Source organism: Corythoichthys intestinalis, chromosome 8 (assembly GCF_030265065.1).
Source record: "Corythoichthys intestinalis isolate RoL2023-P3 chromosome 8, ASM3026506v1, whole genome shotgun sequence".
In the NCBI taxonomy this organism is placed as follows: Eukaryota; Metazoa; Chordata; class Actinopteri; order Syngnathiformes; family Syngnathidae; genus Corythoichthys; species Corythoichthys intestinalis.
The window spans coordinates 41,697,354-41,718,495 of NC_080402.1; the positions used below are offsets into that span (position 1 = coordinate 41,697,354).

General features: G+C 38.7%; 2 protein-coding genes across 3 annotated transcripts in view; both read left to right on the forward strand.

The window, feature by feature from the left end:
• Positions 1 to 1,435: 1,435 nt before the first annotated feature.
• Positions 1,436 to 9,386, forward strand: LOC130920538 (transmembrane channel-like protein 7). 2 transcript variants are annotated; one of them, XM_057843844.1, is made up of 16 exons: positions 1,436 to 1,589; positions 2,252 to 2,516; positions 2,586 to 2,734; positions 3,076 to 3,231; positions 3,338 to 3,423; positions 3,500 to 3,645; positions 3,719 to 3,866; positions 3,994 to 4,176; positions 4,254 to 4,399; positions 4,666 to 4,780; positions 4,868 to 4,965; positions 5,086 to 5,269; positions 5,373 to 5,503; positions 6,805 to 6,960; positions 7,060 to 7,138; positions 8,693 to 9,386. In XM_057843844.1, the coding sequence occupies exons 1-16, from the start codon at positions 1,574 to 1,576 to the stop codon at positions 8,885 to 8,887; spliced, it is 2,253 nt and encodes a 750-aa protein (XP_057699827.1). In that variant the 5' UTR covers positions 1,436 to 1,573; the 3' UTR covers positions 8,888 to 9,386. The 2 variants fall into 2 exon arrangements, with proteins under 2 accessions (XP_057699827.1, XP_057699828.1); XM_057843845.1 differs by lacking the exons at positions 6,805 to 6,960; positions 7,060 to 7,138; positions 8,693 to 9,386 and adding an exon at positions 5,862 to 6,078.
• A 124-nt stretch (positions 9,387 to 9,510) lies between these two features.
• Positions 9,511 to 21,142, forward strand: part of nomo (nodal modulator) — a 30,859-nt gene continuing 19,227 nt past the window's right edge. The window contains exons 1-14 of the mRNA XM_057843843.1: positions 9,511 to 9,754; positions 12,281 to 12,370; positions 12,447 to 12,492; positions 12,600 to 12,700; positions 12,884 to 12,990; positions 13,100 to 13,172; positions 17,231 to 17,383; positions 17,469 to 17,606; positions 19,101 to 19,190; positions 19,291 to 19,396; positions 19,477 to 19,627; positions 19,756 to 19,933; positions 20,165 to 20,306; positions 20,397 to 20,528. Coding sequence (XP_057699826.1) covers positions 9,599 to 9,754; positions 12,281 to 12,370; positions 12,447 to 12,492; positions 12,600 to 12,700; positions 12,884 to 12,990; positions 13,100 to 13,172; positions 17,231 to 17,383; positions 17,469 to 17,606; positions 19,101 to 19,190; positions 19,291 to 19,396; positions 19,477 to 19,627; positions 19,756 to 19,933; positions 20,165 to 20,306; positions 20,397 to 20,528 — 1,663 coding nt within the window. The 5' untranslated portion in view covers positions 9,511 to 9,598. The remainder of the gene's footprint in view (positions 9,755 to 12,280; positions 12,371 to 12,446; positions 12,493 to 12,599; positions 12,701 to 12,883; positions 12,991 to 13,099; positions 13,173 to 17,230; positions 17,384 to 17,468; positions 17,607 to 19,100; positions 19,191 to 19,290; positions 19,397 to 19,476; positions 19,628 to 19,755; positions 19,934 to 20,164; positions 20,307 to 20,396; positions 20,529 to 21,142) is intronic.

Consider the following 21,142-nt stretch of genomic DNA (forward strand, 5'->3'; position numbering starts at 1 on the left):
CATGGCATGTCCGCCATCCCCCTTTCGTCGATTTAATCCTCGTCGCTGTTTTCATTCCTTGCTGCATTCCGATGAACATTCATCTCCAGGTTGCACAGCTCCGTAGTAATTTTCATTACCATTCTGCTTGTGGCAGTGTTGGATGCCGCCAGGTCATTCTTCACCTGTAATTTGTCATCACGGGCCTTGTTGAGGCTGGCATGCACTCCGGCGATAGCGCTGACCGCAGTAGTTGCCAATTCCACTGATTTCTTTAGGCTTTCCAACACTTTCATGATGATCCGACGAATTCAAGTGGGCTCCAAGCCCCTGCAGAAGAATCACAGCCAGCAGCGCAACAAAAAGATATACATCCTTGATGTCTTCAACTTCGAGAGTGGTCAGACACAGCGGCCGCCATTTTCCCCAGCTATCCTCCATATATCCAGACTTGAAAGTGTTTCCCGGGCAGGTGCGTTGTCTAGGTTCTGATCGAATTGTAAAGATCTTGTCCAGGGCACTCAGTGACCAATTGACCAGTTCCATGTCCTTAACCTTTATAGAGCAAGGGACTATTTTTGGTAATTAGAACAAATTAACCCTATAAAGACCTGGCATTCACACACGTGGACTTTACATATGTGGATGCCAGGTCTCAGTTTTATTATTGTGCTTTCGTTTTGTTATCAATTTTTTATTATTGTATTGTATTATTATAAATATATTTTCTGATGTTTAAATAAATATATATATATTTTTTATGAATAAATTAAATTGTATATTGTAACTATGTGAGTAAAATCAAAATTTATGAAATCAAAATGAATCAAACCAGAAATACACCCTGGTTATCTCCCCCAAACAACACTTTAAGGTGTTTTTTATTTCATTTTATTTATTTATTTTTTAATTGTTATCGTATTTTAACTCATTGCCTGCCATTGACAACGATAGTCATCTAATTCATTTAAACTGTGGAGAATGGCTGTGAATGGTCATCTTTCAGTACCATTGACGTCTCTGGGCGTCCAATTAATTTTGAATATGATCCCTGGCAGCCTCTCCATTTCAAAATGGATTAAAGATCTACTGCTGTCAATGGCAGCAATGATTTCAATGAGTTACCCTATTGGTACGCTTCACGCGGAGAGGGGAGGTCCATGGCAAACAGTAATATAAATGAAGCTGTAAAAGTAAAGAAGTAAACTGTTTGAGTGCTAATCTAAAAGTTCCAGGAGTAGCTGCCACTGAATTGTGGGAAATGTAGTCTGCACTGTGCTTTGGTACTCCTCCAGCTGTCAGAAGATGCATTATACCTCGTGTTTTTAAGTTGTTTATAATTTATTTGCTGGATAAACCCATACAAAATGAAATTGTAGTATCAAATGAAAATGAATACACTACAGTAGCTACATGAAATAAACACTGTGGGTGTGTTCGGGAGTTTGCAGGAAGTTGTCGATACCGCTGGAAATAATGTTTTCACTCTGACAACTGAAGCGTCAACTAGCAGTAGACGCTAGTTTTACAGTTGTCCAAGACAAAACTGTTCCGTTAACATTAGTTTTACCCCCGCTAGAAAAGGAGAGACACCATGGATGTTGATTCAGGTAAAATTAATTTAGCGTGATTTGTGTCTGCCTTTACCTGTTGCCATCGTCACTCCGTTTGACTCCTAAGCTAACCAGCTAAAGCGCATAGAGTTGAAGTGAGTTGAAGGGTTGATCATTTAATCAAAATCCGATTTATGTTTTAGGACTACATACACGCACACTTTCCTTATTAAATGCAGCACTTTACGTATTGTTTGTTTTGGTAAACAAAACAAAACAGTGGGCAGCGTGTTCGCTAGTTAGTGCGTCTGTTTCGTAGGGCATCTGAATAATACATTCGTAAAGTAGGTGCAACGATTGTTTTTAAGAACGGTCCTAAATTTCTACTGTTTAAAAACCCGGCATTTTAAATATATATTTAACGTAAATTACTGTAACACCCGAGCACGCTAACGATAGTAAGTAAACCCAGATGTGCCGTATAAATGATTAAATTTAGATCAAAGAACTCGAATCTGCATGGATTTTTAAAAATAATTATATAATGAGATTTTTTATACACATTCCTAATTCTTCTCACTAGAGATGAATACATTTCAAAACAACATTTGAACAGCTCAATTATTTGCTCTGCAAAGTTGAACTGATTTGACATTATTGAATCACAATTCTTGTTTTCAACATATTATTTACCATCCTCATTTTTTAACCTTTTGCAGTGTTCTACACTGATCGAAGTGGAAAAGTCACCAGTAACCCCTTGCTCGACCAGCTCCCCAGCTACCAGTCCCTACTCTACCGCAGGAAGCCGTCCAATACTGGTACCAAGCGAAAGAGCAGCTCTCGAGGTCGTATCAGCTCCTCTGGCAGTTGGAAATGGAATCTGAGTACTGTAAATCGACGTGATGAGAAGCATAAGAGCCAAGTGGAGCAGAGACCAATTAGAGAGCAACCAAAGACGATGGCTGAGAAACGTAGAGACAAGTAATAACTTTTAATCCTCATCCATCTAGTTATACAAATAAGTCAACACAGTTTTCACATTCTGTTTAGAGCACTACGCCTAGAAGAAGATGCAGAGCTCAGCAGCTGGAGACAGTGGAGACAAAGCACCCACAGGTACCTCCGCAGGCTGCAAGATGATGTCCATGAGTGGCTGACTGCCCTGCAGCTCTGGAGGGGTGACATCCATCTAATAGAGGGTGAGGGAGGTGGTTTGCAATTTGATGTCTTAAACAGATATTTTTCGAAAAAAAATAAAATGAAATAAAATGTAACTTCACTGTAAATTTTGTAGTGTATTAAGTCCCAACTCCATATATCTATAGAGTGCCTCATATTTTTAGTTAAACATTTGCTACAACCACAGAACACACGCATTATATGATTATTATTATTAATTATTATTATTATTTTTTTTTTACACCGCTAACAAAATTGTGAAAATTACCAACTTACCTCTTTAAAAATGCTGGGTGGAACATTGCGATTGCCCATAACCAGTTTGATTTTACTGATTGTTTTTCCTTCTCTTGTTTTCTAGGAATGTTTGGCACTGGCATTTTGTCCTATTTTTCTTTCCTACGCTTCCTTGTCATGCTCAACCTGATCATCTTCACTTTCATGTTCAGCTTCATCTTGTTACCCATCATAATTGCCCCCCATGCCTCAGGGAACATCACCTATAACAAGGATGATGGTCAGAAAATATAATCACTTTGATTCGATTTGAATGAGTTACGACTTGTTTTGTTGTCTTTCTGCCATAAGGTCTTCATCTTCCATCTCATCTTGTTTGACAACAGGTAGCAATTGCAGTTTTTATCCAGGCAGTGCTCGCAAAGGTCTTGTCATTTTTCATGAGCACATAACAGATCTCTTGTCTGGTGGAGTAAGTATTTTCATTTTAAGCAAACAATAACACTGGAATGAGGGTTCTTCCATAAACCTGTGTGTATTTTCTCTAGGGCTTTCTTGAGCAGACCTATCTGTTTTATGGCTACTACAGAGTGGACAAAATCCACTTCCCCAAAATCACCTATAATTTGCCTCTAGCCTATCTACTGGTCACTGTGGCATACCTCTTATTCAGTCTCGTGTGGATTGTTAAAAGGTGCTAAAAAGTTCTTGATAAGTTATTTTAAAATACATAAAGTGTTGTTGACTGTGAGGTCTTATTTTTCCAGGTCTGCCACAGGTTTCAAACGCAACCTGGTTCAGGATGAAGACCGGTTCCAGAGTTTTTGTAACAAGATCTTTGCTGGATGGGACTTCTGTATCACCAATGAGAATGCAGCAAGGCTCAAAAGGAGCAGTCTACTTTATGAATTAAGGGTAATTTGCTTATGACCTTCAGGTTTTATTCACTTACAACAGGTTTTATTTTTCCAAGGTATATTTTTGTGAAATTTTGTTCACAACCTGTTTTTCCCCTTTCTTCTTTTTGTTTTTTTAACTACAGACAGATTTAGAGGAGGAAAGGATCAAACAAAAAATTGCAGATCGCACCCGTAAAGAGAAATGTCGCATTTATCTTTTACGCTTAATCCTCAACTTGTTTGTCATTGGTGTATTGGCTGGTTGCTTCTACAGCATTTACATTGCCACCATTTTCTCCCAGGAAGCACAGATAACTAAAATTAAGGTAAAGACAGGGTTATTTACAGTAAATGTGAAAAATGTTAATGTAGCCATCATAATTCTGTTTTCTTTTATATGCAGGTGAATTTTATTGTGGATCTCATCCTCGAGTATCTGCCATCAATTGTTATTACTCTGGCAAACTTCATCACTCCCCTCCTCTTTTCGGTCATCATCAACTATGAGGACTATTCACCTGCTTTCGAGATCCGTTTCACTCTCATGAGGTGCATGCGACAGTACTGTGATTAAGATAAATTGTCTGTTGCAATTGTAGTATTCAAAGTAATTTATGGCCATAATCTCTTATTTTCCTCAATTCCCTTGAAAGGCTCAATTCAAAACTACTAGTAGTATTAGTATTTTTGGTACTATTACTAATAGAGTTGAACATTTGGGACACATGTGTGGTGTCAAAATGTGAAATAGTGACATAGTTGAATGCCTGTGAAACAGAGTCATTAAACATTTTTTCTCTTTTGAAATTACTCAGGTGTGTATTCATGCGATTGACCAGTATTGGAGTTTTGCTCTTCTCCCTCTGGTCACAGATCACTAATTGTGATGTAGAGCCATGCCCATGCGGCTATAACCATTTGCTGTACTCAGTAAGTCACTTCATATAAAAATCATGGCATGTAGCAAATGTGAGTGGATTGCATTTGTCTTTCATGTAATGTTGTGCCCTCCTTTAGTGTTGGGAGACGCGTGTTGGCCAGGAAATGTACAAACTCACCATTTTTGACTTCATAATCATTGTGGCCGTTACCATCTTTGTGGAGTTTCCCCGAAAGTACGTATAAATCAGAGTCAAGCTAACATTGTGTTATACTGTACTAAGTAGTCATATTTATGTCTCGTCTTTCGACATAATATACTCTGCATTTAATAATAGAATATACTTCCCGTTCAGGCTCATAGTAAAGTACTGCGACTGTGGCCTTGTGAAATGGTGGGGTCAACAAGAGTTTGCTATCCCTCAGAATGTTCTTGAGATTGTCTATGGCCAGACGATTTGTTGGATCGGCACATTCTACTCCCCAATGCTGCCTGCCATCTGCACGATTAAGTACTTTTTTATCTTCTACATAAAAAAGGTGATTTATTCCTACACGTTTTAAACATAAAAAAGTTCAGAATTCCTTTATTATATTCAATTCCAAGTAGTATTAATTACTGGTATATTTCTTTGTTTATCAGGTGTCATTGATGAAGAACTGTCGTCCAGCCACACGTCCTTTCAGAGCATCAAGTTCAAACTTTTTCTTCCTGGGTGTGCTGCTGATCGGCCTTAGTTTGGCCTCTGTGCCTGTTATTGTTAGTGTCGGACAGTAAGTAATCTTACTTATTGTGCATTCTCTATGACAGTGTTTTTCAACCGGTGTGCCGCAGCACACTAGTGTGCCGTGAGAGATCGTCAGGTGTGCCGCGAGAAATTATCCAATATCGCATTTTTTTTACGTCGTCGGGCGGAGTTGCAGTAGGAATAAGGAGTAGGTAGAATGTTGCGGTCGCGTGGAGATGAGATAGGAATTGCTTGGGTCGCATTCAAGAACTGCTCAGATTTCTCGCCATCAGCCGCCTTGCTGTCCGGGACAATGTGGACCTTACCACGTCTACTGCACATCATTTGATTAGACTCGTCAAGTGTCGAAATACACAAAAGTGTCCTTTCCATTTTATCAATAGGTGACGACCGCCAATCCTCCCCGTTTTAACCCAACACATTGTTGAGGACAGCAAGGTGGCCGAGGCCGATGGCTAGAAATCCGAGCAGTTCTTGAACGCGACACGAGCAGCCATCCGACAGTGCCATGGTGCCAAGCAAGTTTAAACGTAATCTCCAAACGAAACACCCGTCACTTCAAATTATGCACTTTTTTGTTCACCTTCGTGAAAACAGTGAAACGGGCAACTTTTTTTTTTTTTTTTTTTAAAGAAAAACTACTAAGTTAAATGAGAAAGCCCTCAAAGCTAGTGAGCTTGTCGCAAAGTCCCACACTATGGCAGAGGCATTAATACTACCTTCCTGCAAAGCCATTGTCAGCGAGATGCACGGCCCTGATGCGGTTATAGATATTGCTAAAGTCTCTCTATCTGATAATTCTGAGCTTTTCAAGCCTAACTGATATAAAAAGTAAAAACAGAGAGAGAGCTGTTAAAGAATATTCCACCAGGATATTAGCTTTGTGTTGATCTAAACAGGCTCACACACTGAGTAAGTATAAATATTAAGATATTATTTTATAATTAGTTGTTGTTCATCTCCTTGTGCCCTGCGATTGGCTGGCAACAATTCAGGGTATACCCCGCCACCCTCGTGAGGATAAGCGGCTCGGAAAATGAATCAATGAATTATATGATTAAATATTATATAATGTAATTTTGGAACATTTTTGATCTGTGTTGTGCCGCGAGATTTTTTTCCAATGGAAAAATGTGCCGTGACACAGAAAAGGTTGAAAAACGCTGCTCTATGACATAGTAAAGAAATATTTATTCAAATAATACAAACTATATTTATGAAAAATAAATATTCAAATAATGTGCTTTTCATTAAGCCAATAAATCATCTTTATCACTTACATTTTGTGAACATTTACATCCAGTTAAGCGTTTTTGCATTATGCAGGATAAACTCCTCCCAGGCCTGTGGTCCATTTGTGAATTACACCACTTCATGGGAGGTGCTGCCAACCGCCATATCCCAGCTACCCAGTGGAGTCCAAACTCTTCTCTTTGCTGTCTCATCTGAGGTCTTTGCTGTATCCTTCTTTGTTGTTACATGGTATGTGAGACTCGATAATGAATAATAACAAAGTGTCCAATTATACTATATAAAACTGATGACTGACTTTATGCAACTCTTTTATCTCCTCTGCTGCAGTTTGGCCATGTTTTATGTGATTGCGCTAGCCGGCGCACACAAGAGGGTTATTAACCAGCTTAGGGAGCAGCTAGCCATGGTGGGTATAGTGAATCTTTTTAAAGGCTGTCAACCTGAGTGCAGTTATACCCTTGTTGGTCAGTTTTAGTGAGAGTGACCGACATTTTAAGAGGGAGAGGCATGTGATAATACTGTATATCAGGGGTGCTCACAATTTGTTGCAGCTAGATCCACTTTTCAAGGAGACAATCTCCCGTGATCTACCGGTACCTTTTTTTGGGGGGAGGCTGGGGGTGGTTGGCACCTAGAACGTTTAGCAGCAATTGTACAAAAAAACATAATCAAGCCTTTTTTTGGCCTTACTTTTTTTTTGGTTTTTTGATGCCGTGATCTACCCACTTGCGATCGACTGGTAGCTCGCAATCGACGTAATCAACACCCCTGCCTTATAGTAATAATTGCACAGGTAGTTCCCAGGTTATGCGCGAGTTCCATTCCTACGCTGGCGACGTAACCTGAATTTCCCCGTAAGTCAGAATGAACCTCTTAATTACCCCTATATACCCCTAAATCTCAAAATAACTATCCAAAAACATGTATTATTCGTTCTTGGACTGTCGTCGCCAAGACTTTGGAGCCAAGTCCCAGCTTGGCAGCAAGCTAAGTTGTAATCTTTCCCCTCTCTTCCTCAGCTGCGCGAATTCTTCGTGGGAGTAAATGGGCTCTTCCTCATGTCTGCGCGTGCGCTCTCCCTCGTGTGTGCAAATCCGTTCTTCCTATTGTGTACATATGCTCTTACTCACGTGCAGAAGTACTACTACCTGATCTATGCTTCCTGCGCCAAAATAAAAGCATGCATGGCAAAACAAAAATCAATATTGTTATCAAATAGACATTTTGCCAAAGGGCAGGACAGTGACATTAATAAAATAAAGTAAAAAATAAGATACTGTGAGGTACTATAAGGTACTGTTTACGCAATTAAGGAAAAAAAAAAGATTGGAGAATGGAGACAAAATGGCGGACGAGACTCCAGTGTCATAAAGGTGAAATCCAGTGGGGTATGTTGTAACCAGGGGACTACCTCTATTGGTCTATCTGCTATCTTATGAGCATTGCTTTATACCAGAGGTGCAAAAGTCTGTTTCTCGAGAGCCCCTATCCAGCTTGTTTTCCATGTCTCCCTCGTTTAAAACACCTCAATCAAATGATCAGCTCATCAGTAAGCTCTGCAGGAGCCTGATAACGATCCTGATTATTTAATTGAGGTGTGTTGGAGGAGGCAGCCATGGAAAACAGGCAGGATGGGGGCTCTCAAGGACCGGACTTGATTACCCTTTCATTATTCTATAGTGAGAATATATTCAGGAAGAGCAACATACTTAATTATATAATGCAGTCGTTTTTTTGTTTTTTTTTTTCTTTAACAATATAACAAAATATAACAGATAGTATACTCAAGTAACACCTACTGGACCGCCAAACAGGAATTGAATATCATCCTTAAAAAAATCATAAGTATCAAGTCAGCTCTTGTATTGTAATGTGTAGTCCATTATTTTGTTGGCTCTTACTTCCAATTCTGTCTGAGGTTTAACCGGAAGACACTTTGTATGTGTAAATGTGTTTTTAGGAAGGTCGAGACAAGCATTTCTTGATCCAGAAATTGTGCCAGGCTCAGAAACTCAACGCTATCATGTCCCCTGGATTGGAAAGCCAGCGGCGGTGCAGCAGAAGCAGCCCCAGTTATCACACCAGCTTCTCCAATAATTTTCCGGAAGGGGTGTTCCTTGCACACTCTCCCCCAGACACTTCCACGCATGTGTGAAGCAAGACTGAAGAGTTGGGAATTACACAACAATACTACACTGGACAAACAAGTTGTTGGATGGTACCAAACTGTTAGTTTTAATATGATGTAGTCTTTTCGCTAACAAAATGTCTTGTCTTTTTTTAAAAAGTATGTATGTATGTATGTATGTATATATATATGTGTGTGTGTATCTATTCCTTCTGAGAAGGACTTCACGACCAACATCAATTCTTTACTCGTATACTGTTCTTGTGCACTACATAATAATTAACACTAAGTATTGTCTTTATAACATTAGATATTACAGATAACATCTGTACTGTGGTTATGCAAAAAAAAAAAAAAAAAAATGGCTGGATATATGTGTGTATATATATATATCCAGCCATTTTTTGGGGGGGTACAATATAGACGATGCTGTGCAGGCCATAGGCAACAGTTCAGTATATAAGTATTGTCAATATTAGTTGGTATCGTTTGCTGTTGTTTCTGTATTCCGGGGTGTTGTGTTTGAAAAGGGAAAATAAACGTTTAAATTGTCCTTGCTGAATCCCTTTCCTCTCCTTAGCGTTGGCCATTATCTATGTTGCACCTCCATGCCAGCAAGGGGCACTGTGATCTCACTTTGAGGACTTTTAATGACAGTGAGTCAGCTGGTACGGAAGCGGATGCAGCGTGGAGTTTCGGTTCGACGGAGGAGTGAACTGACAAGGACCCTTTATCAAAATGTGGACAATCACAATTCGAGCAGACACAAATTGTTTATGGGTCCTATTCTGGATCACCTACTCTCAATTTTTGGCCGTGTCCTCTGATGACATCGTGGTCGCATGTGGGGGGTTTGTGAAATCCGACGTTGAAATCAATTACTCATTGATCGAGGTGAGTGCATGTATTTTTGAAGCCATTAAGATTCGCTGTCGTACATTACATAGGCATACCTGTGCGTTAGTTGATTACGAATGCGCTGTAGACATGTTTTGTTTTGTTAACCGTGAACTGTATCAGTGTGGAGCACGAGACGCGGGAGCTAATCCTGAAGAACTAAATTCTGCCCCTCACCCCCCCCAATACGTCTACAACCTTGAGCCCCTCGCCTCCGCTTCACCCAACATTTAAATCCCCGTCAAATCAACAATTACTGACTACTCCATTCCCGTAATTCAAGAGAATGTTTAAACAGTCAATAATTCAGTGTTACATGTGTGAACCTGTGCAATGATGGTTTTTGAAGTTTGTAGGTATCCTTTTGTGTTCATTTACTTATTGATTTATTTTGTTATATTGATATGCATGTACAGTTTTGAATTATATGGAGGTGCGTCTTATGTATAAAATTCATTGTATTTTGAATGTTTAGGGTTGGGGACCTTATAAGCTATGCTTTTTCTCCTTTCCAGATGTTTTTGTCATTATTTCAATTAATAATTTTTGTGTGGATTATTTTGTCATAACACCTGGAATAAATAAATCAAATCCAAAAAAAAAAAAAAAAAAATGCTCCTAGATCCAGTCGCCTGGGCAGTACAAAGACAGGACACAATGATATTAAAGTGTAAGTAACAGGATAATTAATCATGCAATACTGAGCAGAAAAGTTAGGCTAAGGATAAAGTATCATTTTTGCAGTAAGACTGCAACAAAATGAACAGCTTTTTATAATACAGATTTCGGCCTCTAAAATTTAAATATTTGTATTATTCATCCTCTGTGAAAGCAGACATTTTTTTTTTTTTTTTAAACATCCATCACCTTCGTGAGAAGCGATCAGTTTTGTTGCGTCTTTACTAATGTTTTGAATGGAAAAACTAGGTTTTCAGTAACTAGACTTTTCAGAGCTAATCAAGCTCTGACATTGGTTCCTCCCCTAAAGTCACACATACGGGCTCTAAATTCCATGACGTAAAACGGAAGCTAAGAAATGCAGAACGGCATTTTAATTTGTGCGCCATAGAAAGCGGTTAATATTGGTGAGAGTCGCGCAAACTGCGGCACTTCTGATTTTCCCTAATTCTTCATAAATTTGAAAAAAATTTTGTTGTTGAACATTCTTATATAAATATACAGTATTTTCAGAACAATGATTTTCGTGAACTGATATATTTACAAAAAACAGATTTATTATTATCATTATTATTATTTTTAATTAAAGCCGAGTAATGAGTAACATTGTGAGTAACTGCTTATGAATGAATGAATGAATAAACTGTTAATATACTTTGAAGAAGATAAACACCTATTACACAACCACATTAAGCCAAGGGGGAGTGTAGGGGAGTATTGCAATTTCGGCGAGAAAAAGAAAAAGATAAATGAAGCATCTTTTGTCCAAAGAGCATGAGTGCCCTCAAGTGGAGAAAACATTTTTTTTTTTTTTATGAAACAAAGAATCATATCTCCGGCTTTTCTTGGTCAATCGGTGCCAAATAAAAACTGGGAGAGAAGTAAAAATCTACGCTTTCAAGTCATGTTGACGGCAGCGCTCTATGTCAAGTTTACTTTTACAGTGCTTTAAAGACGCCACATGATTGAACAGGTCGGCGTGATCATAGAACGGCAAGCTTGAGTCTGATTGGTATGGTTTCTTTGCTAAAACCATCCTCACCTTTAACTGCCACATGTAAAACCACATCACCCAATGTCCAATATTCATTTACATGCAATATTCCATGTCCAATACCGACTCACTTGCAATATTCAATGCCTTCACTGTCAAACTGCTGCTACTTCGCTTCTATTCACACATATTCTATGTGCAATACTTATTTACTTGAAATATTAACGTGCAATTTTCAATGCAATTACTGTCAACTGCTGCTACTTCACTTCGGTTATTTGCATTGCCTGAACATAGGACTACCTCATACACATTTTGTATTTATTTAAATTTTATACTTTTGTACTTGCAAGTCACTTTGAGGTTTTTACTAGTAAAGGGAGATGCTCCACAATTTTATTTTACAGCTGTATAATGACAATGAAGGGCCATTCTATTCTATAATGGAGTCATGTGATTATTGTTGCGACGTCTCATTGGTGAAACTGGTAGCTGTTGGCGTCTCTGGCAAAAAAAAAAAAAAAAAAAAAAAAAGTGACCATGTATGTAGAATGTAACGGCTAGTGTAGCCCAGACTGGCGGAGTAAGAGTAGCATTTTTTCTTTACAAATCTACTTAAGTATAAAGTATGGCTTATTAAAACTACTCTTAGAAGTACATTTTTCTCGAATAGTAACTCAAGTAAATGTAACCGAGTAAATGCAACGCGTTACTATACCCACCTCTGCACTTCACTCCAGATTTTGAACACAGTGTATGATCGTTTGAACAAAATCTGTACTTCAAATTCATTATGCATAATGTGGATTGCTATTTAATATTTTTTGTGTCTGATTTTTTTTTTTTAATAGATTAAACTCTACACCAAACAAGGTTCCTTAAAACACCACACTGATTGTGCACCTATAAATGGATATTTTATGATTCCTCTATATGACAAGGTAGGAAACACACACATTCAAATTAACTTTTTATTTATTGATTACGCTGATGCACCATGTTATTTTTCCTGCAAAGGGAGATTTTGTTTTAAAGATTGAACCTCCCCTTGGATGGAGTTTCGGTAAGTGCTGCTTTGTTCATTACTCACACACATATTTTTGTTTTTATAAATAGTTGTCATTTTATGTTCTAATTTTTAATTTTGATGTTTTGTTTTTAATCGACCAGAGCCCACTAGTGTGGACCTCCATGTGGATGGTGTCACTGATATTTGTACAAAAGAACAGGACATCAATTTTGTTTTCACTGGCTTTTCAATATCGGGAATGGTAAGGATTTTTATTTTTAAAGGTTTTCTTTAACTGTTCATCTTAAGATCTTTGAAACACATTTTAATTTGGACAATAGACTCATAGCAAACTATGTTTCTTGAATTGTTTATGTGGAATTATTTCCCACTGAACCGAACCACCTGATAACACTATGGTCTCAATGTTAATTTCATTGCACAGGTCTTGAGTAAAGGTCATCTCCTTGGTCCACCTGGAGTAGAAGTTAAATTGAGTAGAGCCGGGACAGATGAGAATCTTCAGACTGTCACCACCCAGCCTGGAGGAGCGTACGTGTATTCAGTATTTTTAATTAGTCATGGGTGAATGGTTTTGTTCCTAATTGGGTATAATGCATGCTTTCTCTCGCTGTCACTCTCTGCCATTCTTTTAACACAGGTATAACTTTCACAAAGTTCTCCCTGGAACATATGACATCATTGCTTCTCATCCTTCCTGGATCTTGGAGCAGGTTGGTAGCTTTAGTAAATAATGTACAGTAACTGTCATTATTACACAACCAAACGCGTTTTCACTGTTCTGAGTCATATCATATACAGCGTTCGTACGAGTCCTTGAAATCCTTGAAAATCCTTGGATTTTACTGTTGTGTTTTCAAGCTTTGAAAACTGCTTAAACTTTGCGTAAAGTCCTTGAAAATGCTTTGATGTGTTTGGCACACAATATTTCACAGCACCCTTTCTAAAAATAGAAATGATTAAATGAAGGAAAATAAAATAAATTTGCTTTATCGCTGTTACGCGCTCATTCTGAAGTTGCTATCTCTCGATGTCCCGTGTTCCATCATCATTCCTAAGAGTAAAGTGCATTTGAGTCTGTGCGTGACTGCGTCAGTAATTTTGAGTTAAATCAAGCGAGCACTATACAAATAGAGTAGTATATAAATGCATACATGTGCATTTGCTGTTGTTTAGTATAATAATTTTATCGCACGACCAGTTCCTCTTTTTGTCACATTTTTTGGCAAACTCCACACCCTCTTTGCCAGTCGCCGTTTAATCCGGCTTTGAGCCACTTCGCTCGGCTTCTTCGCCGCTAGGACTGGCTCTCAATCGACTTCCCTTGTTCCACAAAAAAATGGCCACTTGTCATTTTTTAAGGAGTAGGAGATGTTATAATGGTCGTGTAAAGAGCTTTACTGGTTTCGGCGAGAACGGAACACATTTTTATTGTTGGGAACTACAGTTCCAAACAAACGTACCTCAAGATATGATTTTGCTTAGCAATTACAGGTGTAAGAGTCATTTTTCAAGTGTCCAAAACTACAAGAAAGCGCTTTTATCAAGGTTTCCTCAGCCATGACGTGTGTCTCCGTGCACCGTACTACGGTGGCCGAGAGGTGTCAGGCGAAATGCAAAGTCCAAACACTTTGCAAATAGAAAAAAGCACGAACTCAAAATACAAACGCTTTGCAAAAGAAAAAAAACACGAATGCAAACTGCCACAACATGATCCCCAATTCCTAAAGCGCGATTGCAAATTGGCAAAAGCACGAACCCCAATTGCAACAACACGACAGCAAATGGCTCGAAGCACGAATGCAAATTGTCACAACACGATCCCCAATTCCTAAAGAGCGATTGGAAATTGGCAAAAGCACGAATCCCAACTACCACAACACGACAGCAAATGGCTCGTAGCACAACAGCAAACGGCTCACAGCACAGCAGCAAAATCACGCAACACAACGGCAAGAGGATGACCCGGAAGTTAAAAAAAAGGACGACACTATATATGTGCTTTGTGACCTCCATGAAGTTGCCCCCCCCCCCATCAGACGCAAATTTATATCAAAATGATGTCAATCGTTTGTGCTCCAACGGTTTTGTTGATACAGTATTATGCTTTTATAGAGATATTAATTTCGAGTGGTGACGTCACTCGTAGCTTTTCCTCAGTTTAGCTCCCGCGACTAATGGAGCGTACCAGCTCTCTCGATATCAGGGGAGTGTCCTAAAAACTAGCTAGCAGGAACGTAGTACAAACGAATGGCACCACTTCGGAACCATTTTGCTGTAAATGAGGGGATTAGAGGGACGTCAGCACTAGAAATTAGTATCTCAAGCCCCCAATTTACTGCAAAATGGACCCAAATTTGTGTTATGACACCCCTCTGTTATTGAGAGAGTTGGTACGCTCCATTAGCCGCAGGAGCTCAACTAAGGAAAAGCTACGAGTGACGTCACCACTCGAAATTAATATCTCAATAAAAGCATAATACTGTAGCTACAAAACTGTTGCAGCACAAACGATTAACATCATTTTTATATAAATTTTCGGGGTGGGGGCAACTTCATGGAGGTCCGTATAGATGGTCACAAATCACATTTAAAGTGTATAAAGTGTCGTCCTTTTTTATTTATTTATTTTTTTTTAAACGTCCGGGTCATCCTCTTGCCGTTGTGTTGCGTGATTTTGCTGCTGTGCTGTGAGCCGTTTGCTGCTGTGCTACGAGCTATTTGCTGTCGTGTTGTGGCAGTTGGGATTCGTGCTTTGGCCAATTTGCAATCGCGGTTTAGGAATTGGGGATCGTGTTGTGACAATTTGCATTCGTGCTACGAGCCATTTGCTGTCGTGTTGTGGCAATTGGGGTTCGTGCTTTTGCCAGTTTGTAATCGCGCTTTAGGAATTGGGGATCGTGTTGTGGCAGTTTGCATTCGTGCTTTTTTCTTTTGCAAAGCATTTGCAATTTGGGTTCATCCTTTTTTCTATTTGCAAAGTGTTTGGGCTTTGCATTTCGCCTGACACCTCTCGGCCACCTTACCGAACAGCATGGTATCACTATGCTAGCACCTCTGCTATAGGACGTATTCAAAGTTTGCCACAAAACGCTCATTGCTGCCGGTAACGCACCCTCCCATGGTGTTTCAGAATCGGCACTTTTCAAACTAAATTTCTCGTGCCTCCGGGATCGTAGAACATTTTGGAAGAAATTTGCATACTTGTGAAAAGGCACTATTTTTAAAATGATTTCTGCCTCGTCATAACAAAAAAATCAACAACATTGGGATAATGTTCCAAAAGTATATAAATAAATTTTATATATTAAGTACTTGAATTTGGCCATGAAAAAGGTGTACGAACACGGCATGTAATGTTGAAGAAGCATTCCTATAATGTTAACAACTGCCTTCATACATTACTAGTTGTACATAATATATGTTCAACAACAAATTTTTAAACACCTGTATAATAAGTTTGTAGTTTAGATTACAAGAAGTCAATTATAAATTTATTTAAAATCCCGAGTCATCAAAAAGTTCTGGACACTTTTTTTTCAGTGAAGGATTCTATTTGTTTGAAATGTGTGTGACGTCTTCTTGTGTTTAACAGAAAGCACTGTAAAACTAAAAAGTAAACTGTTTTCCTAAAGGTATTATACAAAATTTTTACTGTTAATTTAAAAAACTATTGTACTCCATGCATGCTCCATCAATGCCTTGACACTAACAAAACATTGACAATTTAACTGAGACTGCCACAAAAAGCCATTTTCTTCCCTTCAATAGAGACTTTCTGGTCAAACACTCTGGGCGAACACACGCCTGTGTACGTTTACACGAGTCCCCGCTGTATTACCGAGTAGTGCTGCAACGATTAATCGATTAACTCGAGTAATTCGATTAGAAAAAAGCTTCAAATAAAATTTTGCTGCTTCGAGTATTCTTGTTTGCAGTTATTTTGATTGATTTGGGTGGATACACTGCCCTCCAGTGACAATAGTGAATATGACATCACTCATGTAACATGGCTGAATCCAGCTGCTCCCTGTTAAAACCAGCAGAAGGTTGTAAATTTTTGTACATGCCAATATTTCTTGATGCATTCTTAATTTAGTCTAGAAAAATATTTAACTTTTTTTTTTTGTGGGAATAGGAGTTTGAAGTATTTATTTTAATTTATTTTTAAATGAAAGTGTAATTCTGCATGGTTTGAAGAAACATTTTACAGCTCCTAAAATATATTCTGCAACGCTTTAGATATTCCTAATCTGATTACTTGATTATTCGAACCATCTAGTTGATAGATTAATCGACTACTAAAATAATCGATAACTGCAGCCCTAATACCGAGCCTACACCTTGTCTCTGCTTGACAAAAACACTGTTGTAATCCCCTTAAGACTTGCTACTAATAGTAAACAATAATGTTTGCTTTTTTTTTTAACATTTCTGCTGCTGATTTGATGGGCCAAACGCTCGTTGCTTTGTTTTTGTTCGTACAAGTATGCTTGCGATGCACAAACCTAACACAGGCTGCAGTCATGTTTTAGGCCGGAGGTAGCAGGCGCGAGTAAAAAAAAAAAAAAACAAAACTCCAAACAGCACCTTAAGTCCATATTTTGGGTCTAAAACTGCTCTCAATGAAATTGTTAATGTCATTCAATGAGCAGATCATGCATGAGCCTGAGGATTTTCGGTGTGGAAAACCTCAGTACTTACTGTACCTCAGCTGATAAGGAACGTGTTAGTTGGACTTATTATTGCAACTTTTGGCCTTTTGTTAAAGAGTGCCACAACAGTACACATTTCTACTGCCAATGGGCTGGCTGCTGACCATCTGGTTGTTGGAGGATACGACGTCTCAGGGGAGGTCCGCAGTGATGGAGAGCCTATGAAAGAGGTCACCTTCCTACTTTACTCGGCTACAGTGAAAAGAGAGGTAAACTGAGTGAAAATTAATCATACTCAGAATGTTTAAATTACATTCCCAAAGTTAATCAAAGCCATGTTTATTTGATTCCTAGAATGTGAAAGGGTGCAACTTTTCTCCGGTGGAGGGAGCAGACTCGGGGGACAGCTCCTTAATCTACCTGTGCAATGCCCTCTCCAGGGAAGACGGTACCTTCACCTTCCCCTCATTATCTAGTGGGGAGTACACAGTGGTAAGCCTTTCGTCAATATTAGGGTTGGGACAACGAACAGACTTAACAGGATATCTGTTCGTAGAGGCGGAAGATACAAACAAACCATTCACCTCATCATTAGATACAAAATGTATAGAGATACATTGATCAAGAAAAAGATTTATTAAAAATCCACACTCAGAAATTTAAGAAAGATTGATGGGTTTTTAATGATAAACAGGTCCATACCAGGTGTATTTAAAAAAAAATCATATTTATGGCCAGAGTTATTCATATATTTAACTGCTTCAGCGATTTATGACGTTCGCCTTGAACTGATCAAAAGGTTAGGGTTGATTGATTTTAATTTGAGATGACCTGATCAAACAGGACCAGGAGTTTTTCTCTTCCTGCAGCTGTTGGCTGGGAGTGTTAGTGAGATCTTAGTGTGGGACTGTGGAGGGAATTATTGACTCACAGTATGTTAGAAAGGTCAAGGACCTCTAGCTAGTGAGGTTGTTATCAGAGAGCGTGCCACCTTAAAGTGTGAAGATGAATAGCTCCCCAGAGCAGGTCACAAGGTGACCCATGCAAGTGTAGAATTCACCCTTCATTCTAGAGCAGAGCATGGTAAGTAGAGAGGCAGCCACCCATGTACCGGTAGTTGTTTTTTTCTTGTTGTTTAAAGTAAATGATACAACTCCTTGTATGGGAAATTGGGAATGATGATTTTATTGTTATTTCTTGAATAAAGATACAATGATCTTAAGTTATATAATAATGGAACTTTGAGTGTGTCTGTGGGAGCATTCCTTATGGACTCTGAAATGGCTGGATTGAGTTTGACGAAATTTTACAACAGTTGTACTATATGTCTGGGAATGTCCTTAGATGAGTTTGATGTCTGCAGGCCTCCGTTTAGTGCAGAAAATTAATTTGAAACTCCAAAAATTATGTAGAAAGTGCGGCCTGATTTTGGCGGGGACAGCACCATCTTTTGGGAAAAGACGCGCCTCTTGCAATTTCAATGGAGCATTTGGCTTTCAAACTTGCGCATTAACCCCTTTATGGTGTCCTTTTACTGTTACTACATTACAGCTGCATCTCTAAGGATAGTATGTTTTATCTGCAATTTGGTTGCATTGTGTTCACGTTACACAAATTCGAGCAACGTTGGGCCATACTACTACTCAGCAATAAAGGGCCTTTTTACATGTTTGAAAATCTTGTAAGAATATAATTTCAAATAAGTGGGTTCTTTATGATTTTCTAAACAAATATCGTATCACTCTTCCAAATCTGTATCAAGTCGTATTGCTGTTTTTAAATTGAACCGAATTGTGATTTGAACAGTTACATTTTTAATGATAATGTCTTTTTAATCGAATCACAGTCGATGTATCTTGATATGTATTAAATCAACCTCATGCCAAAGATTCCTAACTCTAGTAAACACAATTTTTTTTTTTTTTAAATTAATTAATTAATAAAAGTTAAAACAACTTTTTACTGATAAGGAACTCTCTTCTTCAGGTACCCTTCTACAGAGGAGAGAGGATCACTTTTGATGTTTCTCCTTCCAGAATGAGTTTCAAGGTGGAGCACAACAGTTTGACGCTGGAGGTAAGTAAATATCTATCTTCAATCTCACGGTAAAATATACACATACAAATGTACTGAATACACCTCATGCTGTCCCTTTATCTTCATTTCTCATGTGTAGCCCATTTTTCGTGTCATGGGTTTTTCTGTGACTGGTCGGGTCCTTAATAGTGTTCATGGGGAAGGTGTAATTGATGCTGCTGTCTCCATCAACAATCAGTTCAAAGGTAATCCCATAAGATGACAACGTGCTCTTTGGGCTTTACAATTTTATCCTCTTACTTTCTTTGTATTTGTCTCCTCTCAGTTGTCAGCAAAGAGGATGGTTCTTACAGGCTGGAGAACATGACAGCGGGTACTTACACCATCCGCGTCCACAAGGAGCTGATGTTCTTTGAACCAGTAACAGTAAAAATTGCCCCCAACACTCCACAACTTCCTGACATCATCACAGCAGGGTATGTCTGGTTGTTTTCACAAACAAGAATCAGTAAACACTTACACACTAAACAATTTGGTGGTGGTGATGGTGGTTAGTATACAGTATATTGATCATGAGACCTTAATAATTCGCATTGTTATGCAGGTTCAGTGTTTGTGGACAGATCTCCATCAGTCGCCTGCCTGAAGGCATGAAGCAGCAAGGTCGCTACAAGGTCACATTGACACACAAAGGCCAAGACAAGACATCTGGTCGGATCATTGACTCAGACACCCAGGGAGCTTTTTGCTTTCAGGCGAAAACTGGAGATTACAGCGTCCATGTACGGCAGTAACCTCTTTAGAACGGGGTTTTCGTCTCTGAAAAAGATGTTTCACATAGCATTTGTACTGCATACAATACAATAGATATATGTATATTTTTTAGACCCTGCATGGTGGTTTTATTTTTTTATTTATAAAGTTCCAAATTCATTGCATATTTCCTAGTGAAATTTTATACTATTTAAAACACCCACATTTCACATGTTAACAAGCACTCTGTTTGTGGTTAGGTATCGCTACCTGAGGTAGATGTAAAAGCGGGCCTGGCTCTGCATCCGAATTCCCTGGAGTTCTCAGTTGTGGACAAGCCCCTCACAGACCTACTTTTTACCCAATTTATGGCCTCCATCTCTGGAAAGGTCTACTGTTTGGGTGAATTCTGGCTCTTTGCTATTACGTTATTTAAATGGAGAAATAAGATTTAAATGAATAAATAAATCATGCTCTCTTGTTGAACTGTAGCATCTTGTGATGACCTGTCAGTAACACTCCAGCCGGTGAGCCGCTCAGGAGAAAGAAGGATTATGCCTCTCTCAGGCAGCAGCGACATTCTCAATTTCTCCTTTGATGATGTTCTGCCTGGGAAATACAAAGGTCAGGAATCAAAAGTATTCTTAGTCCATTAGATGGACGCATTTCTTGCTGGTTAACAATGTAACAGTAAGCCATGAAAGATGCAGTAACTACAGTACATGCATAGTATAACGTAAACCTGTCGCGATATGCAATAACTCAAATTATCGCACGGTAAATAAAAATGAGAGCGGAAATTTTCCTGCCTGCGATTTATCGCTGCGTGCGTGCATACATTTGTGTGTGCGTGTGCTGCCTGTACGTGGCACACGTGCGTGCTGATTGCATATTAGACTCAAGTCGCTTTCACAGATGTTTATTGGCCATCAACACGCAATAGAATTAAAGTTCAGACATACAAAACTATATTAAACATTGTAAAACGTTAGCATTGCTACATTGAGGCTAATAGAAAAAAGACAATGTACTAACCACGTTATAGCCTGCTATGAAACATTGGAAGTCTTCTTCACAAGGCAAAATTGCGGTTAAAAGGTGACACATTAAACATGAAAACTCGCTGGATTAAAGAATTTGCAAGCAATGTGAACAAAAGAAAAATCTATTACTGACACTCAGAGGTTGCGCTAGACATTTCCGTTGTCTGTCATTTTGACTGACAGGGTCATAAAAAT